Source organism: Podarcis liolepis (assembly GCF_965112155.1).
Source record: "Podarcis liolepis genome assembly, chromosome: 15".
NCBI lineage: Eukaryota > Metazoa > Chordata > Lepidosauria > Squamata > Lacertidae > Podarcis > Podarcis liolepis.
This window is the reverse complement of record NC_139566.1, coordinates 22,588,003-22,615,162: the sequence shown is the minus strand read 5'-3', so window position 1 is coordinate 22,615,162 and position 27,160 is coordinate 22,588,003. Positions and strand designations below refer to the sequence as shown.

General features: G+C 48.2%; 1 protein-coding gene and 2 long non-coding RNA genes across 4 annotated transcripts; 2 read left to right on the top strand and 1 right to left on the bottom strand.

Moving 5' to 3' along the window:
* Window positions 1-5,237: 5,237 nt before the first annotated feature.
* LHX5 (LIM homeobox 5) lies at window positions 5,238-24,288 on the bottom strand. Of its 2 annotated transcripts, none has more exons than XM_083478768.1 (5): window positions 23,771-24,288; window positions 20,627-20,850; window positions 17,289-17,533; window positions 12,681-12,846; window positions 5,238-5,747 (listed from the first exon to the last, which is right to left on the bottom strand). In XM_083478768.1, the coding sequence occupies exons 1-5, from the start codon at window positions 23,941-23,943 to the stop codon at window positions 5,389-5,391; spliced, it is 1,167 nt and encodes a 388-aa protein (XP_083334894.1). In that variant the 5' UTR covers window positions 23,944-24,288; the 3' UTR covers window positions 5,238-5,388. The 2 variants fall into 2 exon arrangements, with proteins under 2 accessions (XP_083334894.1, XP_083334893.1); XM_083478767.1 differs by having other exon boundaries at window positions 17,289-17,566; window positions 23,771-24,284.
* On the top strand, window positions 17,128-18,148 carry LOC310695055. The gene is made up of 2 exons (XR_014519900.1): window positions 17,128-17,231; window positions 17,774-18,148. It is a non-coding gene; the product is annotated as an uncharacterized lncRNA (long non-coding RNA).
* Window positions 24,289-24,414: 126 nt separating the features above from the next.
* On the top strand, window positions 24,415-26,799 carry LOC310695021. The gene is made up of 2 exons (XR_014519864.1): window positions 24,415-24,526; window positions 26,139-26,799. It is a non-coding gene; the product is annotated as an uncharacterized lncRNA (long non-coding RNA).
* The last annotated feature ends 361 nt before the right edge of the window (window positions 26,800-27,160 follow it).

Genomic DNA, 27,160 nt, shown 5'->3' with positions numbered 1-27,160 from the left:
TCCTCCTTCTTGGCCTCAGTGTTGCCAAGAAGGAGAACTCGTCAGGAAACAGGATGGGAGCAAAACTGGAGATATTTGCTTCAGTGGACCAGCCTCCACACTTACACAAGGAGGTGTGAGCTAACCAGGCCTTTTGTTTCAAAGGCCCTATGTCAGCCTTGGAAAGCATAATTACAAACAACCATCTTGCATTTCTCTTTCATTTTTCCCCCAAGCTGTTATACAAGTCTCAACTTGTCCTCCTAGGTTTTGCCATTGCTGGTCTCTCTTTCTCCCGCCCTCCTTTTCCTCCATCCTCTTTCTGGGGAAGAGAAGTGACAGTCACAACATCTATTATCACCACTGAGCTGGTAACTTGCTGATCGCTGTGTAAGATTAAAAACTGAAGGTTGGCCAAAGAACAGAATACATGGCATCTGAAACGAACAAAGAGGACACATATTTGCACCCCAGCGCACACATCTTTGCAACTCACTGCTGTAAGACACAGTAATGGCTCACAGTATAAGCGCCGTGGTGTATACGCATAGTGCCTTCTTAAATAATAATAATCATGATGTTATTTTTTTATTAAGTATACATGGTGCCTTTTTAAAAGTCTCTTAACATTCTGCATCCTGGAAGTTCAAATTGTGCTCTAAGAAAAACTGAATTCTGTAAGATGTGTAAATGACACAAACAGAAAATGTACAGGATATTTCTCATTTTGCTCATTAATTTTTTTTTTTTTTTGCTGGTATTTGAGGGGGAATGTAATGAGTTGTGCTGGGTGGTGAACCCTTCAAGCTGCCCTGAGATCTACAGGCATAGGGCAGTATACACATTTAATAAATAATAATAATTATTATTAGTGCTTTTTTGGGGAGAAAAAGATGCCATGAAGTTACTGAAACCATGAAGATGTTGCAGTAAGTGCCACACTTTGAACATTTGGGGTGGTGGTGGTGCCAATACAGTGGTATCTCGGGTTACAGACGCTTCAGGTTATAGACGCTTCAGGTTACAGACTCCACTAACCCAGAAATAGTACCTTGGGTTAAGAACCTTGCTTGAGGATGAGAACAGAAATCGCGTGGCAGTGGCTCAGCGGCAGTGGGAGGCCCCCATTAGCTAAAGTGGTACCTCAGGTTAAGAACAGTTTCAGGTTAAGAACAGACCTCCAGAATGAATTAAGTTCTTAATCCGAGGTACCACTGCACTGTGTACCCAGAAAAAAGCACCGACTATTATGATCATTTATTTAATTTTTATACAGCCCTTTACCTGTAGATTTCAGGGTGCTCCACACCATAAAACCACAGTAGAAAAAACACAAGATACTTTTGATCCTGCGGATTTATGCAAAAGCCAGAAGACTGCACAATCAAATTAACAATTGCCCGACTTGTGCTTTTGCACACTTTGTTCTGGGAGGTGGGGAGTGTTTCATTTTTAACCATGTAATTATTTGCATACATGCATACATGCCCTGACGGTACTTAATGGGCATAACAGACCCGACAAATATGGGAAAAACAGCAATAGGGGAATGCCTATTGGACCAAAGTTGCTCTCAGATACAAAATCAAATGTGGATGCGTGTGGGTGACTCTGGCCTAATTTGAAGGGTGGGGGAGTGGATTAACAGCTAAATAACCCGGGTGGTGCTGTAGGGACATGGGTGGCGCTGTGGTCAAAACCACAGAGCCTAGGGCTTGTTGATCAGGTCGGAAGTTTGAATCCCCGCGATGGGGTGAGCTCCCGTTGCTCGGTCCCAGCTCCTGCCAACCTAGCAGGTCAAAAGCACATCAAAGTGCAAGTAGATAAATAGGTACCACTCCAGCGGGAAGGTAAACGGTGTTTCCATGCACTGCTCTGGTTTTGCCAGAAGCGGCTTAGTCATGCTGGCCACATGACCTAGAAAAACTGTCTGCAGACAAACGTTGGCTCCCTCGGCCTATAAAGCGAGATGAGCGCCGCAACCCCAGAGTCGTCCACGACTGGACCTAATGATCAGGGGTACCTTTACCTTTACCTTTAACTCTCAGATATGGATGAGCTGTTGAGACTTACATTTGAGTACATGCCTGAGATTGAGACACTTCCTTGAAAGTGGGACTACCATAAGAATATCAGAAGAGCCTGCTAGATGCCCATGGGAAACCAGCAAGCAGGACCCAAGCAGAAAGGAACCCCCTCAGCTCCTGCAGTTTCTGGCAACTGGTATTCAGAAGCATAGCCATGATGGCCAGTAGCCACTGATCAGCTGTTATCCTCTTGCTAAGACAAGTATCTTACAGCAAAAGCCTCACAAACGTGGAGCTTGACTGTTAAGGGGGACTCCAGCGTGAAACACCGAACTAGAATTTCTTGGCAAGGTTGAAGCTGTCCGTTTAGGACTCATTCAGGAGCAGGGCTTTCACTCACACACTCCAAAGGTTAAATTAACACACCCAAAGTAGGAAGGTCATTTATTTTCATTGCACTTAACTGGGATACCTGTGTGTTTTTGCATAGAAACATTGCAGACTGTATACCTCTTGGGTCTGAGGCCTTAATGGCCTGCCAATTTACACACACACACACACACACACACACACACACACACACACACTGCCCCCTTTCTCATGTGCATCTGAGCTGACTGAGGACACGCCAAGCATCTGACGAGATGGACTCTGGTCCATGACAGCATCTGACACAGTAAATCGGCCCGGGATCTTCAAGACACCACAACACATTTCCTGGCATCTTATCTATCACCATTCCTTTCATCACTGTTCTTCAGGGCTGTGCGCACCACTGCTTGTGTAGCTAAAACAGAGGTCCCTATTTTCATGGGAGAAATGTTGGATGGTATGTAAATGCACATTATGTAGCTAAAACCCACACACAGGTTGAAGGTTATCAACAGGGTATAGGGGGGATTTCAAATTTTGCAGAAGTATATCTCCCCCCCCCCTCAACTGGGGAAAAGAAACTCTCAAATCAGCTCAATAGGAGCAGAACATGCTTGCTACTTAGGGAATACTGGTGTGTGTGTTTTTTTTGGGGGGGGGGCAGAAAACCAGAGAGGAAAATAATGGATTATCCTGCAGGAAGTCATGGCTGACTTAACTGGGACCTTAGACAGGAGTATTCCATGCTGCAATATTTTGTTGTCGCTCCCACATGTCAGGCAGCCACCATCAACTTTTGCAGACGCAAGGCCCGCCTTTAGCTACAACCTGTGCAATGAGGCCACTTCTGATTTTTGGACCAGCGATCTATGCCCCTGTTCCTGTTTCGTTTTGCTTTTTTAAAACCTAGGATGACTGGATGCAAGAGAGGTCAAGGAAGAAATCTCAGCAAGGTCATCTTGTCATTCAGGAAAGAGAAAATCTACACCTTTTGGGATTTCTTCTAGCAGAGGTGAGGAAGCCGTGGTCCTCCGAATGTAGCCAAGCTACAGCTCCCATCACCCACAAGCATAACCCACACTGGCTGGGCCTGATGGGAGTTGGAGTCCAGTCGCAGATTCGCCATTCCTGAATGAGATAAACATTTGGCCTATGTTGTCTGGGAAGTTTTTAAATATTTGAAAGCTGCCGCCATGTGCTAAATTGGTTCAAATAAACCAAAAACTTGTTTTAGATTCGGAAGCACATCAAAGTGCAAGTAGATAAATAGGTACCGCTCTGGCGGGAAGGTAAACGGCGTTTCCGTGCACTGCTCTGGTTCGCCAGAAGCGGCTTAGTCATGCTGGCCACATGACCTGGAAGCTGTACGCTGGCTCCCTCGGCCAATAAAGCAAGATGAGCACCGTTACCCCAGAGTCGGTCACAACTGGATCTAATGGTCAGGGGTCCATTTACCTTTACATACCATATTTTTCAGTGCATAAGACTAGGTTTTTTCCCTAAAAAATAATGTCAAAATTTAGTGGGCGTCTTATACACAGATACATCTCTTCTCTCTCCCCCCCCACCATTTTCTTAAATCTGAGTCCCCAAAAAGAGACTTAAACATGAGGGTGTCTTATAGATGGAAAAATATGGTACTTTGTAATCAGGCACTGTCCTCCTGTGAACATTTCTTCAGAACTAAGTCCCTTTAAGTTTAAGATCTCTGGGGTTTACTCCCAAGCTGCTGTGTATGCGTTTAAAACAAGGGATTTCTCTCCCACTCTTTGAGGCAGATCCCCATCTTTTCATGATTACTCTGAGAAATGCAGCACCAATTAATTGCAATTAACAGTAATCATTTTTGCACTGAATGATAATAATGAGAATTATTCCAATTAATAATCATTGTAATTATTATTGTTGTTCTTAACTGCATTAAATGATAAAATAATCAGCAGAAGAATGAGAATCTTTCCAGTACTCCTACTTATGCTGTTACCTCAATTGCAAATTGACACTTCAGATGACTACGGTACAATAAATAACCAATAAACACAAAAACATACTTTATTTGTTTCTTCTTTATACAAAATAAAGAAACTAGGAGCAAAAAACTATAATACATTCTTAAACAGGTGTGTTGCCTCCGAGGAAGGTTTAGACTGGATTGGCGTTTGCTAGCGACATTCCAAAATTGGGTTTTAAAAAAACTTTTATTGGTAGTTGTGGTTATATTTCCGCCAAAATAATTATAATTATAATATAATAATATTAATAATAATAATAATTAAGAAAACAAAAAAAGGAACACCCTCCCCAAATCCCTCTCAACATATTTAAATAAGTCCTGCAAGTCGTTCCAGCACTTACCACGAGGGGGCGACGTGTCACCAATGAAACATTCCTCCTTTCCGGAGATCTTTTCCCAAAGTCCCTTCTCCTGCCACCATCGAACACGCACAAAATAAACCTTTTAATTAAAATAAACTGGTTCTCTCTCTTTTTTTCGGATTTAGGAAAAACAGAAACCCCAAAACAACCCCAAAAAACAACAACAACCCAAGACGCAATCCTGGACGGGGCGGGGACAGGTGTGGGTCGTTTTGCTCCCCAACCTCTTTCTCACATCCTCCAGTCTGTGAAACAGGCGAGTCCAGCTTTGGTCCAACGAATGGGCGAGTTCCAGAGATTCGCTGACAGAGGTTCCTCGAACAAAGACGGCGAACCACCTCTGGGCGCTGCAACCGGGGTGGGTGGGTGGGTGGGTGGGTTTATTGGTTGGGGGGCCCGCCAGCCGTGTCCAGCGTCCCCACTGTGAGCCCACCCGGGGCCAGACAGCGGGCCGCGCGCGGTCCTTGAGCGGCCCCCGAGGTCTGGCGAGGCGCGATTTGGCATCACGGTGGTGGCGCTTTTGGTAAACGGAGTTTTCACCCCGACGGAGCGGACGGAGCTGGACAAAAAAAAGGGGCTACTCTTCTTTCGGTCCGGTGAGGTCAGGCGCGCGCCCTCCGCCAGGGGGGTGGCTCTACCACACGGCCGTCTCGTTCAGCTCCTGGTTGGGGTGCGAGAGGGGCCCGCTGTAGCTGGACATGGAGAAAGGGGGGCTGGGACCCCCGCTGAAGACCTCGCCCGGGATGGGGTGCAACGAGCCTGGCAGGCCGGGCTCCGGGCTGGGCGTGTCAGGGTGAGAGATCATATCCGTATACCTTTGGTTCTCGGAAGCGTGGTGCCCGGGAAGAGGGGGTTCCAGGGGTCCGAGCGGCGTGGATCCGGCCCCCGAGGTCGGGATGTAACTGGAATCGGCGGGGGACTGCGCCTGCGAGGGGGGGCCGTGCGGGAAGAAGTCGTAGTTGCCCCCAGGGCCGTAGTAGTCGCCTTGGTAATCTGAGCGGGGGAGGGAGGGGAGAGAGGAGAGAGGGAGAGCAGGTGAGACGGGATCTAAAACCGGGCTGGCGAGATCCTACAAGGAGAAAACCCTCCTCCCCTCAAAACCAAAAAATTCCTCCCGGTAGCACCTTAGAGACCAACTATGTTTGTTATTACAGTGGTACCTCAGGTTACATACGCTTCAGGTTACATACGCTTCAGGTTACAGACTCCGCTAACCCAGAAATAGTGCTTCAGGTTAAGAACTTCAGCTTCAGGATGAGAACAGAAATTATGCTCTGGCGGCGCGGCGGCAGCAGGAGGCCCAATTAGCTAAAGTGGTGCTTCAGGTTAAGAACAGTTTCAGGTTAAGTACGGACCTCAGGAACGAATTAAGTACTTAACCCGAGGTACCACTGTAGTGATGTATGGAAGTGAGAGCTGGACCATAAAGAAGGCTGATCGCCGAAAAATTTATGCTTTTGAATTATGGTGCTGGAGGAGACTCTTGAGAGTCCCATGGACTGCAAGAAGATCAAACCTATCCATTCTTAGGGAAATCAGCCCTCAGTGCTCACTGGAAGGACAGATCCTGAAGCTGAGGCTCCAATACTTTGGCCACCTCATGAGAAGAGAAGACTCCCTGGAAAAGACCCTGATGTTGGGAAAGATGGATGGCACAAGGAGAAGGGGACGACAGAGGACGAGATGGTTGGACAGTGTTCTCAAAGCTACCAGCATGAGTTTGACCAAACTGCAGGAGGCAGTGGAAGACAGGAGGGCCTGGCGTGCTCTGGTCCATGGGGTCACGAAGAGTCGGACACGACTAAACGACTAAACAACAACAAAAGTTTGTTATTGGTATGAGCTTTCCTCCCCTCAGTTAACCATTAAAAAATCCCATGGATGGAGAGGTGGTGTGGTGCAATGGTTAGAGCTCTGGACCGAGGTTGGGGAGGCCAGGGTTCAACTCCCCACTCAACCATGAATCCCTGTGGCAAATCACTATTTCTCAACCTACCCTACCTCACAGGGTTGTTGTGAGGATAAACTTAAGGAGTGGGGAGACAACAGCAATCTCTGTGGATAAGCAAGCAAACAAAAAAACAATACATCAACATATCGATGCCAACGGGATTTGGCAGCCCTGGGCTAGGAAGAAGAAGAAGACACCGCTGGCTTCCTGCCATTTGTCTCCTGGACGACCAGGGCAGGCGGGCAGCCGCGCCCACAGAACTGCCTTGCCTTGCCAGTTTGGGGAGTTGAGACCATTGCGCGTCATGCAGTTCGGTGCTGCGCGCAATGGCTGGCAGAGGCTCCTCTCCGGGGTTCCAGGCAGGGAATATTCCCCAGCACTAACCCGGAGAGGTCATCGGGGATGGGACCTGGGACAAAAGCCGAGCTGCGGCTCTTCCGCAAGCATAGCTGGCCATTGACACCTCCCGGAAGGAAGAGCCGTTTACGTGCAAGCGAGTTCAAGCATCAGCTCCGCCACTGAATCCAGCTCGACTCCTTTCCGGAGAAACACCTCGGAGAGGTAAAGCTGCAGGCCCCGCGCATTGTTGGGCGGCTTTTCCGCTCAGAAGCAATCCCTCTCTGCTCCACATCCCCTGACCTCCCCCAAATAAGCAGAGGGATGCTCACAAAGACGTCTGCAGAGGCCAGGACAGTCGGGAAGGAATGAAGGACGCTCGGGAAGGCCCAAGAAGGGTCAAACGCATAGCTGTCAACTTTTACCATTTTTAAAAAAGGGAAATTCCCTTATTCCGAATAGGATTCCTCGCAAGAAAAGGGGAAAGTTGACAGCTATGGTCAAACGCCAGTGAGGATTCAAACTTAAAATTATCCACAGTGGGCCAGATGAAACAGGCCAGGACATAACCCCAGGAGAAGTGCAAAGATTATTAACAACCCCGATTATTGCAAATAATAGAAATGTGGCATAGAAATATATTATTATTATTAGTAGTAGTAGTAGTACAATAACAGCTGATATTTTATTTGCATGCATTATCAACAACAGCATGCTGTAATAATAATAATAATAATAATAATAATGGTATACTACTAATAATTTTATTATTAGTATAACATGGTAATAACAACCAACGTACTATAATAATAATAATAATAATAATAATAATAATAATAATAATAATAATAATAATATACTGCTACTAAATTTATTGCTAGTGTGCCGCATTTTCACATTGATCTGCCCCCAAAACAGCTCACAGCACAAATTATAAATCAGTGAGCACACACACACACACACACACACACACACAGAGAGAGAGAGAGAGAGAGAGAGAGAGAGAGAGAGAGAAACATACACAGAGACATTTATACAAAGGATAAACTTCTACCACAGAAACCTAGGCATGGACACGGCCTTCAGGCCAGAAACCCAAGTTATAGCTCCATGCTGTACAGGTAAACTCAAAAGTTCCACTCAATTCAATAGCGCCCCCCCCCCCAGGAATGGGTGTAGGATCGCAGCCATGGCGCGCAAGACGGTTGCGCCATTTCCCGCATGAGGATGAGCGTCTGTGATCAGCTACTGTGGGGTGGGATCGGTGTGCGCGCGCACGGAGGCGGGGGGTGGACGGTTTGGGGTCACCGAAAACAACACAGTGTGAATCTACGGCGATTATTCTTATGTAAGATGTGGGGTTTAAAAACAAGAAATAAGCAAATGCATTCAATAATAAACTAAACAATAATTTTGGTGAGTTTTGTCTTAATAATTGGGACAAAAACAAAACCTCCATCCCCAGAGGCAGTATACCGCGAAATAAATACGGCAGAAAGAGGTCGGCGAAAAGCCAGCTCCTTTTCTTTTGGTTTTCTTGCCTAAGCGTTTTGCTGGCGTGTTCCGCGGACGTGGGAAGCCAAAAACTGGATTTTTTTTGGCCTGGCGCAGCAGACAAGCGCCTCCACCCTCCAACTATCTACTACCGCCTGCCTAAACTGTCATGGAGCAGTTTAAAACGCCCCACAAACCTCTCCCGATTTTATGCTTCAGAAACAAACACCCCCGACGACACACTCAAGCGGTATAACAGCATCCTCAAAGGACATCCGCCCCCCCCCCCGCATCGAATTCTATTCGATACGTCACAGCGTTCCAAACAGAACGTTCGTGGAGAAAGTAGCAGACACATCAAAGCCCGGAGCCGCCTTAACGTTCGTTTGTTTCTGGACTGCTATCAGATGCGCGCCTGATTCTGTACACCCCTTCCATACGCTCCGAGCCTGAAGAAAAAAATACGCGCAGGAGGGAAAGAGGGGCTTGTAACATATTTTTTTAAAAAAAAATAATACACAAAAATCTTAAATCTCCAGAAATTGGAGCTTCACATTCAAATTAGGTAATCTTTACTAGCAGGAACCCGGGTGGGAGGAGAAAAAACTTCTTAAAATGCGGTGGGACTTCAACGCAGAGTAAACGCGCTTAGGATTGGGCTGCAAATTTAGTTTCCGAAAACTAGGAGGAAGGAAGGGCAGAAGCAGTCGCTTTAAACCGGCTGGAGTTAATCAATTCTCTCCCGGCTTGCGCCTTCCTCACCCCCCCCACCCCCCGCCCATCATCCTTCGCCAGTGGCGGATAGGATGTTAATTCGATTAAAGATACACCCATTCCTTAAAAAAAAGGGGGGGGGGAGAAGGCCCACACAAGCCTAGAACAAAGGTGTTCAGCCGGAGCCAAGTCCGCACGCTTATCCTCCAGAGGGGAAGAGGTTACTTACATTATCTTGCCGCTCTAATTATTATTATTGCTTTTCATAATAATAATTTTAAAAAATAATTTATCACTCGCCCTTCACCAGCAGGTCTCGGGGCCAGTTGCAACTATTTAAAATTCAGAATAAAAGACACAGTTGAAAATATTGATTCACAAGAACAGGGCGGGTTCTGGAAACACACACTAAAGTGTCAAAGGCCACGGTCTTCAGCGTTCCCGCAAAAAACTGCGTAGTGAAGGCGCCAGACGCACCTCTCTGAGGAGGGCATTCCACAGTTTAGGAGCTGCCACAGAAAAAAAGGCCCTCTTCTCGGAAGTATACATTTATATTACGCACACTCACACAGACACTTTTTTTCTCCATGAGAAGAGGGCCTTTTCTGCACATAATTTGACACATACACTCTCAGAAATAAAGGGAGAAACTTCTGGGAACAGCTAGAATTCGCCAGCGAACAGGAGTTTCTCTTCAGGCAGCCCGAAACCCCCGCAGGGCACCACGCTGTAGCAGTGTATTTTAATATATCTTATTTGACTTCACTTCTCATGCTAAATATCCAACGTACAGGCTGTTCCCGTTCCTCTCGGATGCTTAAATTGTGGCTTTATTTATTAGTTTGCATGCTTTATTTATTTCTGACACCAGAAGATAGTTCCATAGAATGCACATTTAATTAATTATTTACTTAATTGTTTAATAACACACGTGTATAGCTCTTCCTAACAACACCCGCGCGCGCGCGCACGGAACAACTAGAGCTAAAGAGACGCGTAAAACACACGAGTAAATCCTCTGCAGTGCTTATTGGAAAATAAGTCCCGCCGTGTTCAAGTAAGTTTACTTCCCAAACCAGCCTAGCATCATTCCCGTCACTACCCGAAAACTACCCCTGGCGATTTAAGGGGAGAAGGAGCTCACAGCCATAAAAACGGACTGATGTTAGAGTCCGACCAGCTAAACTCAAGCTTTGTCTGCCTGCACTGACTGGCAGCGACTCTCCACGGTTTTAGACAAGGGATTTGGAGGTACCATTTGGGATTGAACCTGGAGCCTTCTGCATGCCAGAAAGATGCTCTGCCACGGAGCTACAACCCTTCCACGGATACCAAATTGAATAAAATATTGGGGGCCCAGGCAAGCCCCGCCCTGCCTAATCGATCACGAAACACGGCGCGCACACCATCTGAACGGCAATGCCTGTCAACTTTGGAGGGACCAGTCCCCTCAAATGTTTTATGGGGGGCAAGTGATCTCGACCCCTAGGAGTTGGATGAGCCCCTTTCCTGTCTTTGGAAGTGTTTTTTTGGGGGGAAGGAAGAGTGCCAAATAACACCCCCTACCTCCAAAGACGGGGTATAAGGAGCAGGAAACCAGATAGACTTCGGAATCCTCGGGAAAATGGGGTTTCCAGGTTCCCTCCTTGCTAAAAGAAGTAAATAAATATTTTCCCTCCCGGCCTTTGGTTCCTTTTGGGGGGTCGTTTTTTTAACGGGGTTCGCCTTCAGGGAGCTGGAAGGTGACGGGGTGCGGGGAAACGGGGACGCGGTGCCTGGAAGACAAATGTCCGGGGCCCTGGCCAGAGGCGGCGGCCGCCTTCCATACGCGCCTGGAGTTCGGCCGTAATTGGAACAAATGCCGTCTGAAAAGAGTACAAAGGCGAGGCAGCTGGAGCTTTGTTCGTCGCAGCGCAGGGCGAGGGAGCGCGGGGCGTCAAAGGGGTCGGGCACAGCCGGACCCTCCCGCACAAAGCCCTCTTTCTCGGGCGGGGCGGCGGGAAGGAGGAGGAGATCCAGGCAGGGACCACGCCTCCTCCCCGTCGAGGAAAACCGACGGGGCGGAGGGAGAGGCTGGCCTGAAAAACGTCGGGGAAGCCGTTGGAAAGGGTTAGACTGAGGAACCAGCTGGGGGGCGGGGGTAGGGGAAACCAGGGGGAGGGTAAGAAGAGGAACCAACGGGAGGAGGAACCAACAAGGGGGGCAACTATGGCGAAAGAGGAACGAAGAGGAGAGGAACAGCAAAAAAGCAGGGGAAAGGGTGTATTTTTGGGGGGAGGGGCGGGCAAATTCAAGCAACCGGCGGCCCTGGTTTCCGAGCTCCCTCGGATTTTCAGTGATTTTAGCGAAGGCAGGAAAAGAGCGGGATTAAGGAAGGGAGGGCAGGGGAAGAAAAGCAGAAGACAGAGAGAGGTGGAAAAGGAAGAATCTGTGTGTGGAAGGGAGAGGAAGTAGATGAAAAACTACGAAAGAAAGAAAGAAAGAAAGAAAGAAAGAAAGAAAGAAAGAAAGAAAGAAAATTTTACTCTTTCTCCCTCAGGAAGCAGGAGGTTCAGATTCTAAAGAGGCTGGCTCCAAGATTGGTACAAGTTTTACTCAAAGTAGCCCCTAAGTTATTTGCTCTAGTGACTGATAGATAAAACTTTATTAGCATTAGCCAATGGCCATAGCAATAATAAAACATTACAGTATACGCAGAAAGGGAAAATTGGGCTCTAGTGATTATTGATATGTGTATTTATATACAGCTTCCTTGTCAGAAAATGGCATCTAAGCGGTTTACAAATGTAAACCCAATGATAAAAATTATATCCGCCCAGTTAAAACGCACAATGAATGAAACCAGTTAATCAAACCATCCATAATCGCAATATACAAGAGGACAAATTCATTAAAACAGCATGGTTGAAGAAACAATTAATACGTTTAAACAAGAAGGTTGTGGCCAGGAGATCAAGGATGGTTTGTCTAGAGAGGCGCGTCTTCAGGAGCTGGTGGGATGTCCAAAAGGGGCGGAATTTCAGCAGCGAGAGTATTGACTTCAAGTTAGTCCCTAAATGCACATTTACTCCGAAGTAAAATCTGGCTGTGCTCACAACATTCAAACCCCATTTAAAGCACAGCACTTCTACTCAAGGAATCGTGGGAATTGTAGTTCCTCACTCACAGACCTACTGTCTCCGGTACCCCGAGGGGGGAAAAAAGTTCCCAGGGTCCTTTGGGAAAAGTCATGTGCTTTAAATGTAACTAGTGTGAATCTGCATCAGGTAAGATGCTCAGGTAAATGCCTCTAGGATGGTGGTCCTTGTTTGATTGGGATTCAAATATGTTTTGGGGACAAAGCTCAGAAAAAAGTCAATGGATGAAAGGAAGGGAAAGCGCTCATCACGATTCCGCCCACCCCCAATCGGGGGTGGGGGGGACCTTCTTACCTCCGTAATAAGTATAAGGGGTGGAGCCTAGCATTTCGGATTCATCCAAGCGGCCACCCAGAGGGCGCATGCGTCGAGGACTTCTGAAGAAAGCGTGTCTCCGGGCACCCAGCGCGCTCAGTTGTTTCATCCTTCGCTCCTTGGACCGTCGGTTCTGGAACCAAACCTGCGGGGGCACAGAAGGAGAGAGACCACGATGATGCCCTCCAGCCGGACTGGACCACAACAGACAGCCAAAAGAAAGGCCAACGGATGGAGAGGCAGGAAATTAGGATTAAACAAACGCACACCACACAATCAAACTCAAAATATACATAAAGGGAAGAGAAGATGGAGAAGAGGGGAGGGGAAGAGAAAGTGGGGGAGGGCATGCAATGACAAAAAGATATCCCCTCCCCCTGCTTGCAGAAAAACGTAAGGATTTTCTTTGTAGGTCCATCAAGAGGAAATCCGGTTTGGAGGAGAGGGGTTCAGGATCTGCCCATGAAGACTAAATAGTTGAGATTCCTGCATTGCAGGGGGTTGGTCTAGATGACCCTTGGGGTCACTTCCAACTCTACAGTTCTATGACTCTAGGACACTGAAAAGTCCCTATGTATTACTGCGCTAATAAATGATGTTATATTGCCATGGACTGGTAGTAGGGTGGGTAGGCCCGCTAATTTGTGGGGTGAAAGGTTGCGTGATGGCTCTGCTGCTACGACTGCTGCTGCTGCTTTGTGCCCTAATTAAGCACCAGTCTACTACTACAACATAGAAAAATGCCTGTAGTAATAACTACTAGGAGTAACAACTACTAGGAGTAGTGTGTGCTCTAAATGGTACAATTAGCAGTGTGGGCAAACAATCCAAAAAAATCTCCTGTTTCAACTCATCACTTTCCCCGCCTTAAAAAAATCATGTTGACCTGCCCTAGAATATCCTAGAGATTTCCCACTGCATTTTTTAATACTTCTTGGTGGTGCTTGTATTGGTTTTGCTCCAGTATTCTCAAAAAACCTGGTGCTTTAAAGTACCAGAATGGGGTTTCCTTCTGTCCTATTTTACCCATAAGACTATCCCTGTTAGATGGGATCAAAGGTCCATTCGAATTGGAGATGGAGAATCTGTGGGCTGCCAGGTCAGGTTGGACTGCAATTCCCATAATGCTTAGTCATGGGTCATACTGGCTGAGGATGATGGGAGTTGGAGTCCCACCTAAAAGGCCACTGTTTCCCCATCTTTGATCTAGACCAGCATTCATTTAGACCTTGCAGGTGCTTTTGAGAATCAGATAAGCGGAACATGAAGGCAACACCCTTCTCTTTTCCCTGGCCTCAGCAGCTGAACTTAAGAGGTATAGTGCCTCTGAACTCGGAAGCTCCACTGTCATTCTCTATTAAACTGCTCCAGAGGGGGAAGCCACACTTGCAAGATGCTCAGTCCTAGGCAGGCTGTTTCATTCATCATGGACAGGAGGAAAAGGCAGGGGTAACTAGAGGAATCTGATCTGTAAGCTGCCCAGAGTGGCTGGGGAAACCCAGCCAGATGGGCAATGTATAAATAAAATATACTACTACTACTACTAAATATACTACTAAATATAAATATACTACTAAATATACTACTAAATATACTACTACTACTACTAATAGTAGTAGTAGGGTTTGATTTGGTAGACTCCAGATGGCATGATGCTACTGGACCACCCAGATGGAAGGGCACCTGGGGAAGAGGACTGGGGTTGCGCTACATGGCACCATTGTAGCTTTGCAAAAGAACACTGATCCCATGTTTCAAATCCACAATCCTTCGTTGGATTATTCATTTTCAGCCTTGGCCTCTGAACTGAGGTAAACATCAAAGGATTGGATCCAGTGCAAGCCTTACACAGAATAGATACATTTCCATAGGTCTACTTTGAGTAGGACTATCAAGAGTTACAACCCATCCTTTCCATTTTGGAGGTCTCTTTCTCTCCATTTCTATGGCTAAATTCTGATGACTATATTTTTTATTAATGCCTATATGATTTTATGACTTTTCCCTAGTCCTCTGTCCACTTATCTGGGAGTAAGCCCCGCTGAACTCAATAGGATTTACTTATTAGTAGGCAGGGATTGTATTGCACTTTTTTTTTAGTCAGTAATTTTTTTACCCACTTTTCATAAGCTACCTTATGTGACGATATTCTAAAATTCATGACATTAATCCATATTGCCATCATAATGTATTGATAACTGGAGCCAAGTTGATGGATTTGAGGGCTGTATTCGGCTAAGTTAGACTAGATCCATTGAAAATGATAGACTTAAATCAGCCATGTCCATTAATTTTCAATGGGTCTACTCTTGATACAACTGACGACCCTGTGGCTCCATTAATGTTTAATTTACAACTTGGGGTCGAAACAGTCATTGTAAGAGAGGCTGCTTTGTAAGTCAAGCAAGAGTCCCTGAATCTCACCAGAGCTACTCATTGTTCCTTTGGCCTGCACCCCATCCCAATTTAAAACATAAGGCAATCATACAGGAGTGTGATAAAAATTGCTGAAATGCCCTGCATAGGAATGCTACCAGCTACCACAGTTCCATTTTGAGTTCCTTCAAATTCTGTGCACAATGCAAATCAAAACAAAAAAACAAACATGTAATATTAATTTGCTATCCTTTCACTTTCCTCTATATTATTGCAATATTGCATTTATGTAATGTTTCCCATTGTTTAAAATGGCTTATCAAATCCTCCCTTAGATGGCTTGCAATGCTGGAAATATTTCAAGCAGAAAAGGGTTGTGTTAAACTGAGACATACTCAGCATAGACCCATTGAAATAAAGGGGCATGACTAATCCAAGTCCAATCAATCAATCAATCAATCAATCAATCAATAATTTCAGTGGGTCTCCTCTGAGTATGACTTACTTGGACAGAACAGATAAATAGTAACCTTACAACAACATCATGGCTGTCTTAACACCAGCTCAAAACCATGCATGTTTACTCAAGAGGAAGTCCTGCTGATTTCAGCAAGACTTACTGGTAACTTCATAATTATTGTGCCCAGGATTGCAGTCTAACCTCCAACCTCATGGGGGCTGTGTAAATTGCTGGGGGAAGGGGCCATAGCTCTATGGTGGAGCATCTGTTTCTCAGGCAGAAGGTCCTGGTAGGTCTGGGCTGGGAATGTCTCCTTCCTGAAACCCTGGAGAGCTGCTGCCCAGTCAGTGAGAATACTGAGCTAGATGCACCAAAGGCCCAACTAGGTATATAAAACACCTGTCTATGTGTTGATTTCAATGGGAGAGCACCAAACTGAGGGATTCATTTTCCTGTTGAAATCAAGGGGACTAGTGATTTAACTGAGCTGAGGCTCCAATACTTTGGCCACCTCATAGAAGAGAAGACTCCCTGGAAAAGACCCGGATGCTGGGAAAGATGGAGGGCACAAGGAGAAGGGGATGACAGAGGACGAGATGGTTGGACAGTGTTCTCGAAGCTACGAACATGAGTTTGACCAAACTGCGGGAGGCAGTGGAAGACAGGAGTGCCTGGCGTGCTCTGATCCATGGGGTCATGAAGAGTCGGACGCGACTGAACAGCAACAAGTGATTTAACTTTGCCGGGCATAAATACAGTCTGTGCACTTTAAGGACCAAGGCTGCAGTTCTCTGCACATTTACCCAAAAGTAAATCTCATTGAAATTACTAGGAAACGCTTCTGTGCAAACATGGATAGGGCTGGGCTTTACAATTCTAGGCATGCATCCTTATGAGGAAGCTTGACTGAGAATTCCTAGCACTTATTACTTCAAAGTAAACATGAATAGGCTGGTATCCACATTCATTTTAAAGGGACTTGAGCATACATTTCCCCTTAACTGATTTTCAGCCAGGTCTGCTGGGAAGTACCATAAATCCCATGAATTTGTTGGGGTTTACTTCCTCATAAAGTGTTTCTCAGGTTGGGCTTTCCTAGGCAGCTAGCATGGTGGGACAATAGGAACAATGGGGTGTACGATGTCCTTTTGATGAAGCATGAAAGTTTTGCCCTTTCTACAAAAGGAGAGAGGGAGGTGTCACATAGCCTGCAAAAAACCAACCAACCAACCTATACTTTAGTACTACCCATCCGGATTTCCACTCTCCATAAAAACAAGTATTCTAATATTCCACACTTAAGTAAACGAAGGTTTCCGAAAACATTTCAGGGTGAAGAAGGAAGGTAAAATGATGGCCACCTTCTGGTAAGGAGAACAAAAAGCCTGAAGATTTCTGTAGCTCGACAGCTTCACTTTCCAACTTTCCTGGTTGTTGCTGAGTGATGTGAGTGAGTGTGTGACATCATCTACAGCCCAGATGACATCACAGCACAGGAGACCCTTTGCCGATGTCATTGGTGACAAGCTATGATGCAATCTGCAACATGTAGAAGATCACCCCCTTTCGGTAGACGAGTGCGTGGCTGGATATAGAGAACGCTGCGTTCCAAAGAGCAGTGGCTCTATCATCCCCTAAGGGCCACCAAAATGCACAGAGATGAGCAAACCCCTTTATGGTCTAGTGCAGAACAGGTAAGGTGATAGTCCCATCGGAGCTCGGACTCAACAACCGGGCGCTGGTCCTCTTACCTGGATGACTCTCATGTTGAGTCCCGTTTCTTGGGCCAGCTGCTCCCGGATATGCCTGGTGGGCTTCGGGGTGGCAGCAAAAGCTGCTTTGAGGGTCTCCAGCTGCTTAGCCTTGATGGTGGTCCGGGGTCCCCTCCGCTTGGTCCCCGAGTTCTGCTCCTCATTCTCGTTGTTGGTGGTCTCTTTGTCGGAGGAGGTGGAGTTGTCGGTCTCCTTTGTGTCGTCCTGCATCGGGTCCTGGATGTCTGGAGACAGACTTCGGTCGGTACAAGAGGACACTGACAAGGAAAGGGGAGAGTGGGCGTCACTCTTTGGGAAGAGAGGGCGATTTGCAGAAGGAAAGGGGTATCAGTCTTTCTCTTTCCCAAAGGATTACTTGGAAGGACAGCGTTCATCAGTCAGCAGGTTAGGTATGCAAAGACCCCTCCCCTCATGCAAGGACTTTAAAAAACACCAACATCAGATTTCATCCTGTTTGGACCTAGGGTAGGAGAGAAGACAGGCCTGGAAAGGAAGGTGGAAGTGTGGTGTAGTGGTCAGACATGGACCTGGGAGACCAGGGTTCAAATCCCCACTCAAACCATGAAGCTCACTGCCTCTCAGCCTATCCTACCTTGCAGGGTTGTTGTGAGAGCAGGGAGGAGAACTTTGCGCGCCATTTTGGGAAAGGAGGGCGACACAATTAAATCTTACTCCCTCGAAAGAAATACGCAGAAGGTGAAAAGAAAAGACAGGAGGAAGAGGACACAGGCTGCCCTGAGGAGCCCCGAGGATCCCAAAGGCGGAGGGAAATGCAATCAATTAATTGATTCATTAATGAATCAAACAAACAAATAAAGCCGTCTGAAAAGCAGAGGCCAGCGGCGCTCCACCCCCAGTCCTCTTGGTCCGTTTTCCCCATTTTCTCCCCTAGATCTAACCCAACCCAAAGCACCTGGGTCCCGATCCTGAAGAAGAAGAAGAAAAATGGAAGGAGGGAGGGATATGGGCAGGTCTGGTTTTGGAAGGAGTGTTGCAGGACCATTGGGGCGGGGAAGAATCCCAGACTATGTGCTCTCTACACACGTTAATCGGAGACGCACGTTTCTGGGAAGGCGGCTCTGTTGGAGGTAAGGGGAGTTGACTTCTGAGCAAAGGGAAGCATGTCCCAGTTGCAGGAGTTGTGAAATAAAATGAGGTTTGTTTTTCAAAAAAGTAACCTCGCCAGCAACCTCTTCAGTACGTTGCCTTCTAATTTGCTGCTGTTGCTATTTGCATTTATATCCCACTTTTCCGGCAAGGAGCTCGAGGTGGCACACATCGTTCTCCCTCCACAACAGCCCTACGAGGTAGGTTAGTCAGACACTGAGAGGCAGTGACGGACGCAAGGTCAGTCAGTGAGCTTCATGGCCGAGCGAAGATTCGCACCCTGATTTCCCAGGCCCGACACTTTAACCGTTACACTACACTCGCTTTCAACCTGCTTTCAATAGGAATTTTCTTCTCTCCCCGCTCTAAAAGTTCTAATTTTATTCCTGCTGAAGGGCCGTGGCTCATTGGTAGAACATTTGCTCTGCATGGAGAAGGGAGCTAGCTGCTTGAATCTCCGGGGCCCCCCGATACAGCTGAGACTATTCCCCTGCCTGAATCGCTAGAAAGCCGCTGCCAGTCAGGGTAGACAATATAAGGCTGCTTCCTACGTTCCTGTGAGGTTTGGCTTGCTAAGCCAGGCCCCTCTTGGAGGCCCCGCTCTCACCAGTAACTTCCCCTGCTGGCCCTATTAATCGACGCCCGCCCCGTCTAAAGAGAGGGAGGCCGTTCTGAAATTTGCTTTGCGCTTATTGATACCGCTGGAGGGAAGCAAAAAGGCTCTGGGAGGCGTTGGAGACACCTCTACTGGTCTGTAGGTCTCCCTAGAGGCGCCTGCTTGGACGCTCTGGAGAAAAACATGCGAGACTGGAGCGTCTTTGGTCCTATCCTATCCAGCAAAAGCAGTTATTGTATTCAAACGAATGCAACGTGTCTCCAAGGGGGGGAGGGGAGGGAGTGGACCGCCAGATGCCTTCCCCTCGACGGCTACTGCAGGGAATCAGGGTCATATCCCCCACAGAAGGAAGCGGGAAGGCACTCCTAAACAGGGTGACTTCCAAATCCCCTCTTTTACAAAAACAAAACGAAACGAAAACAAAACGAAGACGGAGAAGGAAAGGGACAAATTCGACAGACCCCAAGCGATATTTTTCTGGGTAAAGCTTTAAGAGTAGACAAATACAAGGTCTTCCTTCTCTCCTTCACTCTCCGTTGTTGCTAGCGCGCACCCCCCCCCCCCCAGTGTTGTGCAATCCATTTCGGCACCGACGGGTTAAATCCCCAAACAGAAAGAGCTGGAACCACGGTCTTCACCGCCGCGGCTCATCCTTCTGTTTTCCCCCACGCGAAATCCTTCCTTCACTCTCCTCGTCGTTCTTTTGTCTCCCTCCTTTCCCCGCTCCCCTTTGTCTAAAGTTAAACTGTAAGCTCCTCCAGGCAGAGACCCGCTTCGCGCAGAAATCCTTCTGCCCGGCGCCTGGTGGGATATAGAAAAGGACCTTCCAATAGGCGGAAGAAAGGCGCGATAGAAATGCAACGTTGAAGGTCCTCAGAATCACTCTGAAGGTCTGGGCTGGGGGCTGCGCTTGTCCTCATCTGTCCCTTCTGACCCATCCATCTCCGCTCCCTTTGCTCGTTCTCCGTCCAACGTAGGTTTGCAAGCAACTCGGGGCAGGGACCTGCGTTGCAGCGCAAGCCTCTGCGCCTTTACTGGGAAATCAGTCCCACCCAGTTCAATGAGTCCTACTTCCCAAAGGAGTGTGGCTAGGTGTCCACACACCAGCAACCAATCAGCAAAAAATAAACAAATAAAATAATAACAACAGGAACAGCAAAATCACAGGAGACCACCCCTATCTAGCAGCAAATGCACGCTATCCAACTGCAGGCAGTTCGAGTTACTTTGGCCGCTGAGGCAAAAAGCAAAGGAACCTATGAACCTGCCCGAAACTGAATCAGACACAAATTGGTCCATGTATTGCCTCTGCACCGACCCACAGCTCTCCAGGCTTTAAGACAAGGCCTCTCCCCCAGCCCTATACGGAGATGCAGGGGACTGATCCCGGGGACTTCTGCACACAAAGCGGAACCTCTACCACTGAGCTAAGGCGCTTCTCTTCCTCCCTGGCGCGCGCCCGCGCGCGCACACACAGAGAGAAATCGCGAATCAAATAGCTAACAAAAGGCTGCTCTTTCCTGACACTCCATATCAGTTGCCAAAGGCGACTCCTTCCCCCTGCCCTAGGGTAGGGCCGGCTCCGTCGGCTCACCTGAGTTGAGACTGCCTTCTTTCAAGCTTGCAGAGCTCAAGTAATCGTCCTTGCAGACGAATTTGTTCTCGTCGATGATGTAAAGCTCCTCGCCCGTCGAGAGCTGCTTGTTACACACCATGCAAGTGAAACAGTTCAGGTGAAAGACTTTGCTCCGGGCTTTGCGCACGAGGTCCGACGGGGAGATGCCTTGCGCGCACCCGGCGCACTTGGTCCCAAACCTCCTGGATACAAAAGAGAGAGCGTAAGAGTGGGGTGAGGAAAGGGGGGGAGGTCAGAGAAAGAGAGGATGAGGACCCACTAAGGAAGGAAAGGAGTCTTAGCGGGGAGCCGCTCTCCATGGTATTTTTGCGCGCTGGGAACTTCTAGACCTTCCCGGTAGACGCTGCCAAATAATTTAGGGACGGGGCGGGGGGGGGGAACAGAAGGGTCATTTTATTACCTAGCCCTGGAGAAGTTTTGGCGAAGGGAAAGGAACAGGATCCGACCAACGCAATCTTTCCCGCCTCCAGTCCAAAGGAATTGGGCCATCGCGGCCGACTTTGCGCAGGAGAACCCCGTCGGATCCAGTCCCGGGTGCTTGGTCTACTTGAGGCCTGTAGCAACACTCTCACTAGGTCCTTTTTTGATTGATTGTTGGCAGCCTGGGGTGCGTCCCCCTTCCCCGCGAGTGTGGTGCGTTGGACTGAATCGGGGCCACAGTAGAAAGACCCAAACTGGGGTCCTTTAGATCTAGGCATTAGGAACCACCCCCTCGCCGTCGCAAAAAGCAAAGCGCGCTGCGTTACGGGAAACGAGAGCTGTGGAAACGCTTTTAATTTTCCTCATTGCAGCGAGTTGTGTGGGTAGCTAGGCGTGAGTGTGTGTAACGTGTAAAAATCGCCTGTTGAAATGTGGTCCAAAAAAACAAAATCACGGTCTCTATATCGATGTGTCAGTGTGTCTGCCCCCGCATACACCTCGAATTTGGGGAATAGAGCGCACAAGGCTCCAAGTCACGCTAGGCACCATTTTCTCCCCAGGATGGCCCACGGTGACGTTGATTTAGTGAAAACATTACAACCCATAAATCATTTTGGTGCGGTTATTCTGTAGGGCGGTCGCCTCATCTGCACCTTATTAAGAATTTTTTATTTTTTAAACCAAACCGTTCAAGGGGTTTAAAGTTTTTAAAAAGTGGGGGTGGGAGAGGGAAGGGGCTGGAAAGTCTAAGAATTCAGAATGGCCATTACAGGCCCGTTTACATGTGCAAAGCCAGCTTAGCCTCCATTCATTCATATGCGTTTGCCTTGGGGGGCCCTATGCCCGCAGAGCTGAAGTCACTTCGGCTCCCCCTCTCTCGCCCTACAGCACCGCACCTTGCCGCGCCTGCCATTTCCATCCCTAAACAGATAGGCGCTTTACCTCCAATTAATGCCCGAAAACAAAAGGCTGGGGTGGATTTGCATTTGCAAAATGAGGGTTTATTTGTTGATTTTCATTTTCCCCAAGACAATAAGGAAGGGAGGTGGGGGGGGGAGTGAGAAATGCGTGTGGGCCACAGTCAAAGGATTTCCACCTCCTTCTCCGAAGGTTTTTGGCGGGGTGGGGGACAACACCTGAAAACAACTGGCTTTTAAGATCTAGGGGGCTTTGAAAAATATTATTGTTCAGTGATAATAATAATAATAATAATAATAATAATAATAATAATAATAATAATAATACTTGGGGGGGGACTTGGACCCCTTTCCTCTGGCCGAAAAAATAAAGTGCCTCTACCCCCGAAACTGTCATCCTTTGCTTATATAGGCTGTAATTGCAGCCCCACTTACCTGGGAGTAAGCCCGGTTGAAATCAATAGGACTTTAACTTCTGCGCAGACAGCTGTAAGACCGTTGAAATCAATCGGACTTACTCCCGAGTAGGGTCGGACTGCATATAGTTAAACCTCGGTTGCTCAGACTAACAGTCTTTTCAAGGAAAATATAAAATCAAGGGGAAGGGGATTGTGTCGATTTGACATTGTTGGGGTGGGGAGGGGGGGCGTTTGGACTTCCAGACGCAAGAACTTCAGGACCAGCTTCTGGGCCTCTGTTATGCTGACAAATATTTGTATCGTGCCGCCGGGAAATTCATGGGCTTTGGCGCGCCTAAGCCCACCTTGGAGCGCAGCCTCGACGTCAAAACAGGAGACCTGAGTTTACTCGGGAGGAAGCCCTAGTGAATTCGATGGGTGGGTGTTCTTCCTACGGAAAGCGTGCACATAATGGTAGGCTAAATCTTCTTTCGACCCTTTCTCTAAAGAAAGGAGGCTCTCCTTGCCTGTGTCAAAATGGATATGGAGTATTCCTTTTTACTTCAGTCTTTCCTGGGCAATTCGGGTAGCCCGATTTCGCGCCCTCTCGGATAAATCCATCGCTGGTGGAGGGAGCAGGTTTTGACCTTGCAACTCCCCCCCCCCATTTGTCAGTATTTTCCAATACCAAGCTATATAAAAACCTTTAAAATAACAAAATAAAAAATCGAGGCCCCCCCCTCCTTTCTGTCTTTGGGCTGAGTTTCTAAATCAAAGCCTCTTCGTCTTACTCGGTAGTAAATCCCATTGCCCCCCCCATGGGGCTATCTTCCCTAGGAACCGAATTTAGGATGGCCCGATCCTATGCCCCTTTGTTCAGCAGCAAGCCTGCATTTCGATGGAACTTACTCCTGGGTAAAGGGCGCATGCTTAAGGAGCACGCTTGGCGATACCTGGCTTAACCCCGAGGAAACAGCCATAGAGGGATCAGGCCTTTGTGTGGGGTGTGAGTGGGGGGCGTTGTTCAGAGTCAGGGCCCTTAGCGTCTATTTACACATTGGCTATACAGAACGAGCAACACTTTTTGGAGAGTCGAGAGAAGAGTAGAACCGCAGTCCTGAAGGGGATGGACTATGGTGTGCAATTTTCCGGGGTGGGGGCGGGGAAAGACTTCAGGGGCTGCAATTCTAAACTCTGAGGTGTCGCACTCCATTTAGTGGGGGCTCAGACCCTAAGGAAGTGGGGTTACGACTACAACCCACATCATCCAAGAGGGGCTATTGGGGTGTTGGTGGGGGGTGGGTTAGAAAAGAGAGGGGGGAGGCTTAAGGGTTGGGGGAAGGAGATGGAGAGACGTCGCCCCTCACCTGAAAAAGTCGTTCTTACAGTAGAGCTTGCCTTCCCGGGAGAAACATTTCTCGGTCAGGTTGCATTTGCAATCGCAACACTGGACGCACTTGATGTGCCAGGCCCGGTCCAGGACGTTGAGCAAGAACCTGTCCAAAATCGGCCGCTCGCAGCCGGCACAGTGAACCATCATAGCCGCGGCCGGATGGGGGTGGTGGGGATCTCGCCGCGCCGCGCCCCGCTGCCAGCCCACCTCGCCTCTCCGCGCGCTCCCTCTCCGGCGCGCTTCTCGGTGCGCTCTCGCTCTCTCTACTTGCCGTCGGGGCAGCGCGCTAGCTCCTCTCTCCGCCTCGGTCCGCCTGCAGGGCGCCGTCCGAGCAGGTCAGCAGCGACGCATCCTCGGCCCGGCAGGGTGCCTCGACGACAGCGGTGGCGGAGAGAGACGAGGCCCAGCAGGCCCGGCGCTTCCTCCCCTTCCGCGGTCCTCTCCGCCGGCGTGTGGGTGGCTGCCCGGGACTTTGCTCCACTTTCATGCTGTTCCCATCGCCCAGCTTTGTCTCCCGGCTTTAGTAATTCGCGCATCCTTATTCAGATTTGGTGACGTCGGGCGCCACGTCGGGTGGGCGGCGGCCAATGGCGAGCCGGTGGCTATGGCAACCTCTTAATTTATAGCATATCTAAATTGGCTCCAGCCTTGCGCTTGGCACAGAGGGGGAAAAAGAAGGCAGCCCTATTGTTGAGGGGCGAGATTTTCACCTGGCTTGCCGGGGTACTCTGTGAGTATTTTGCCTCCTCAGGAGCCTTGGGGAGGAGGGGGTGCTCGCGGATCGGGGCCCACGGGGGGCTGGAGGACGCGTATGTGTGTGTATCGGTAGATCGGTCCTGGGGAGACCCCCACCCCAAAGAAACAAGCCAGCTTTAGCAATAAAAGAAATCTCTAAAAAGGTGTCAGGTGGGGGGCAAGGAAGGCATCCAAGGATAGTTTTCCGCGCGGTTTCCTTTCGGGAGGGGGCTTGGGCTGAGAGCGGGCAGGCGGCGTTACCTGTCTGAAACAGTTGCGCGCGAGGATCTGGGCAGTAAAGTTTGTGTGAAATCGAGCCACTTATTCGGGACTCTGTATGTAAAACTATTATATTATATTTATTATATTACTGATGACGAATCCACTCCGGCAGTAAAGTGAAAAGGGACCGGTAATTCTCGGAATGCCCATCCTACCACGTTCTACTCAAAGTAGACCCGTTGAAATGAATGGACTTGCGTTCGTTGTGCCCATTCTTCCGAGTGGGTCTACTCTAAGGAGGACTGGCATGCAACCCCGGAATTTCCCCCCCTCTCTTTCTCCCTCCCCCTCATTAATAATAGTAATATTAATAAATAGGGAAAATAAAACCTTTTGGGACCCCCTCCTTCCTTATCTTCTCGGGAAAGGGACTGGGAATCCTAGAATCTCCCACTCCCAGCGAATAATACTAATGCGAATAATTATAGCAATAAAACTTTGCCAATTAGTCCGCCCTTCCCCCGCACGCCGCCGCCCTCCAATTCCAGGGTCTTGAAAACTGTCCAAGGAAGCAATTGCAGAGGCAGAAAATGAAAGGGATAAAATAATCTTCGCGCGAAACGAGCGTTCGAATAGAATTTTCACCAAGACTCGAATGCTTAAAGTTGCTACTCGGAGGCTGGGGGAGTGCGAAAAAGCGAGAGTGAATCGACCGTGATATCTTTCGTGTTCCCCTTTAACTTCTCCTGTGTGGATTGGATTTCTCCGAGCCCCGTTTCTCTCAAGGCCTATCGATGGGGCTGGGGGGGGGGAGGGTTGCTTACTTGGGAGTAAGGTCCATTGAGACGCCACATGGCCTAGTTAGGAAGGTTTGGGAGTGTGTTGGCAGGTTCCCTTCCCTTAAAAAAAATAAAAATAAAATTCCTGATCTAGGAAGACTTTGGAAGTGTATGATCCAGGAGTGGGGAGGAGGAGGGGGTCGTTGGCCTCGTGCGCCTGTTGCCTAGGAATTTGGAGAGAGGGCTTGGCACCCCCCTTCTTTTTGTCATGCAAGGTGCACGGACAATAGGGGGGACAGGAGAGATTAACTTACAAGGTTCTCTCTCCTCCCCCACACCCCAAACCATTCCTTGCTCTCTAGAAATGGGAGGGTTTGACAAGCCTCTCACAAAGCCGCCGTGAATGGTCCGAGCCCCAAATACATAGTTAGTCATTTCATTAAGTCTGATAATGAAGAGAGAACTCTTCCCCCCCACCCTCATTTGTACGACAACATTAGAAGTGTGGGTGGGTGGGGGAGCTGAGAAGCAGAGCTTCAAAGAAGAGCTGAGGGGGGGGGGAAGGGCAGAAACCCAAATAAATGCCCCTTCCTTCCTTTTCCCCAGAGTTCGCCATCTGAAATAGATGCCATCTGAAAAGAGAGAACATGGGAATCGTTCGTTCTTCCTAAAGAAAATCTATTTCCTCGACGTGAGCTCGGTGCGTTAGGAGGCCAGGCGGGGACCTCAACGGGATCCTTCCCACATCCTTACTCTAGGAAGACCCCCCTTCCTCTTTCAAATGGAATCTAATTTTCCGTAACAAAAAAACAAAACAAAAACCCAAGCCACTTAATTTGTCTATTGGCCAATTTCTAATTTTGGAGGGGGGAAGGAGGAAGCGCGCTGGGCTGGATAAGGCCCCATTTTAAAATACGCGTCGGAGCAAGAGGGAAGGGGGGTGGGCGGGATGGCAAAGCTTCGGTGTGTAAGGGTCGTGTTTGCGTGTGTGTGTGTGTGTGTGTGTGAAGTCGGTGGCGAAGGGAATATTAATGCCCCTTCCTAGAACCAACGCAGAAAAATCTGTTCAAAACAAAGGACTGGTGTGTTGTCCTGTGAGTCCAGCAGCCAAGACTTTTGTTCCCAATGTGAGTGAGAGAGACCAGCTATAGAGAGGAGAGACGCTGGAGACGCTGGACTTTGACCGGAGTGGAGAGTTCTAAAAATGGAATGTTATTCAGTCTGGCAAACCTATTTTTAAATTATTATTAAAGCAGAAATCGTTTCCTGTCTTGACTATATGCAGTGAGATTTAAAAAAAGGAAAAGGATTGTGTGTGAATGATTGTAAATTGAGACTCTCACCCTTAAGCTTATTCCCTTTGGCAAGATCTTTCCAGGTTTCCACCCGTTTGAAGAGGTTCTCTGTGTCCAAGGAAAGGTCTAAGGATGGTAGAGGTTTGTGGGTGGGTGGTGGTTGTGGGGAGGTAAATTCGACTTAAAGCAGAGTACTTCGGTTTTAAGATTCTGGATTGTTTTCTTTGGGTCTCTGTGTGAGATACAGCCACCCCCTCCCAATATTTAGCACGGTGCGAAGGTCTTTGTCAAACGTGGGTGTATTATTCCTAGCGAAAGCTTTTCCAATCTAAA

Bases quoted from the DNA above. Each gene is read 5' to 3' on its own strand.
- LHX5 (XM_083478767.1), bottom strand. From the start codon at position 23,943: ATGATGGTTCACTGTGCCGGCTGCGAGCGGCCGATTTTGGACAGGTTC. The intron at 12,847-17,288 runs GTAAGAGGACCA...GTGCCCCCGCAG, and splicing joins TCAACATGAGAGTCATCCAG to GTTTGGTTCCAGAACCGACG. The intron at 5,748-12,680 runs GTAAGAAGGTCC...TCCCCCGCTCAG, and splicing joins CCCTTATACTTATTACGGAG to ATTACCAAGGCGACTACTAC.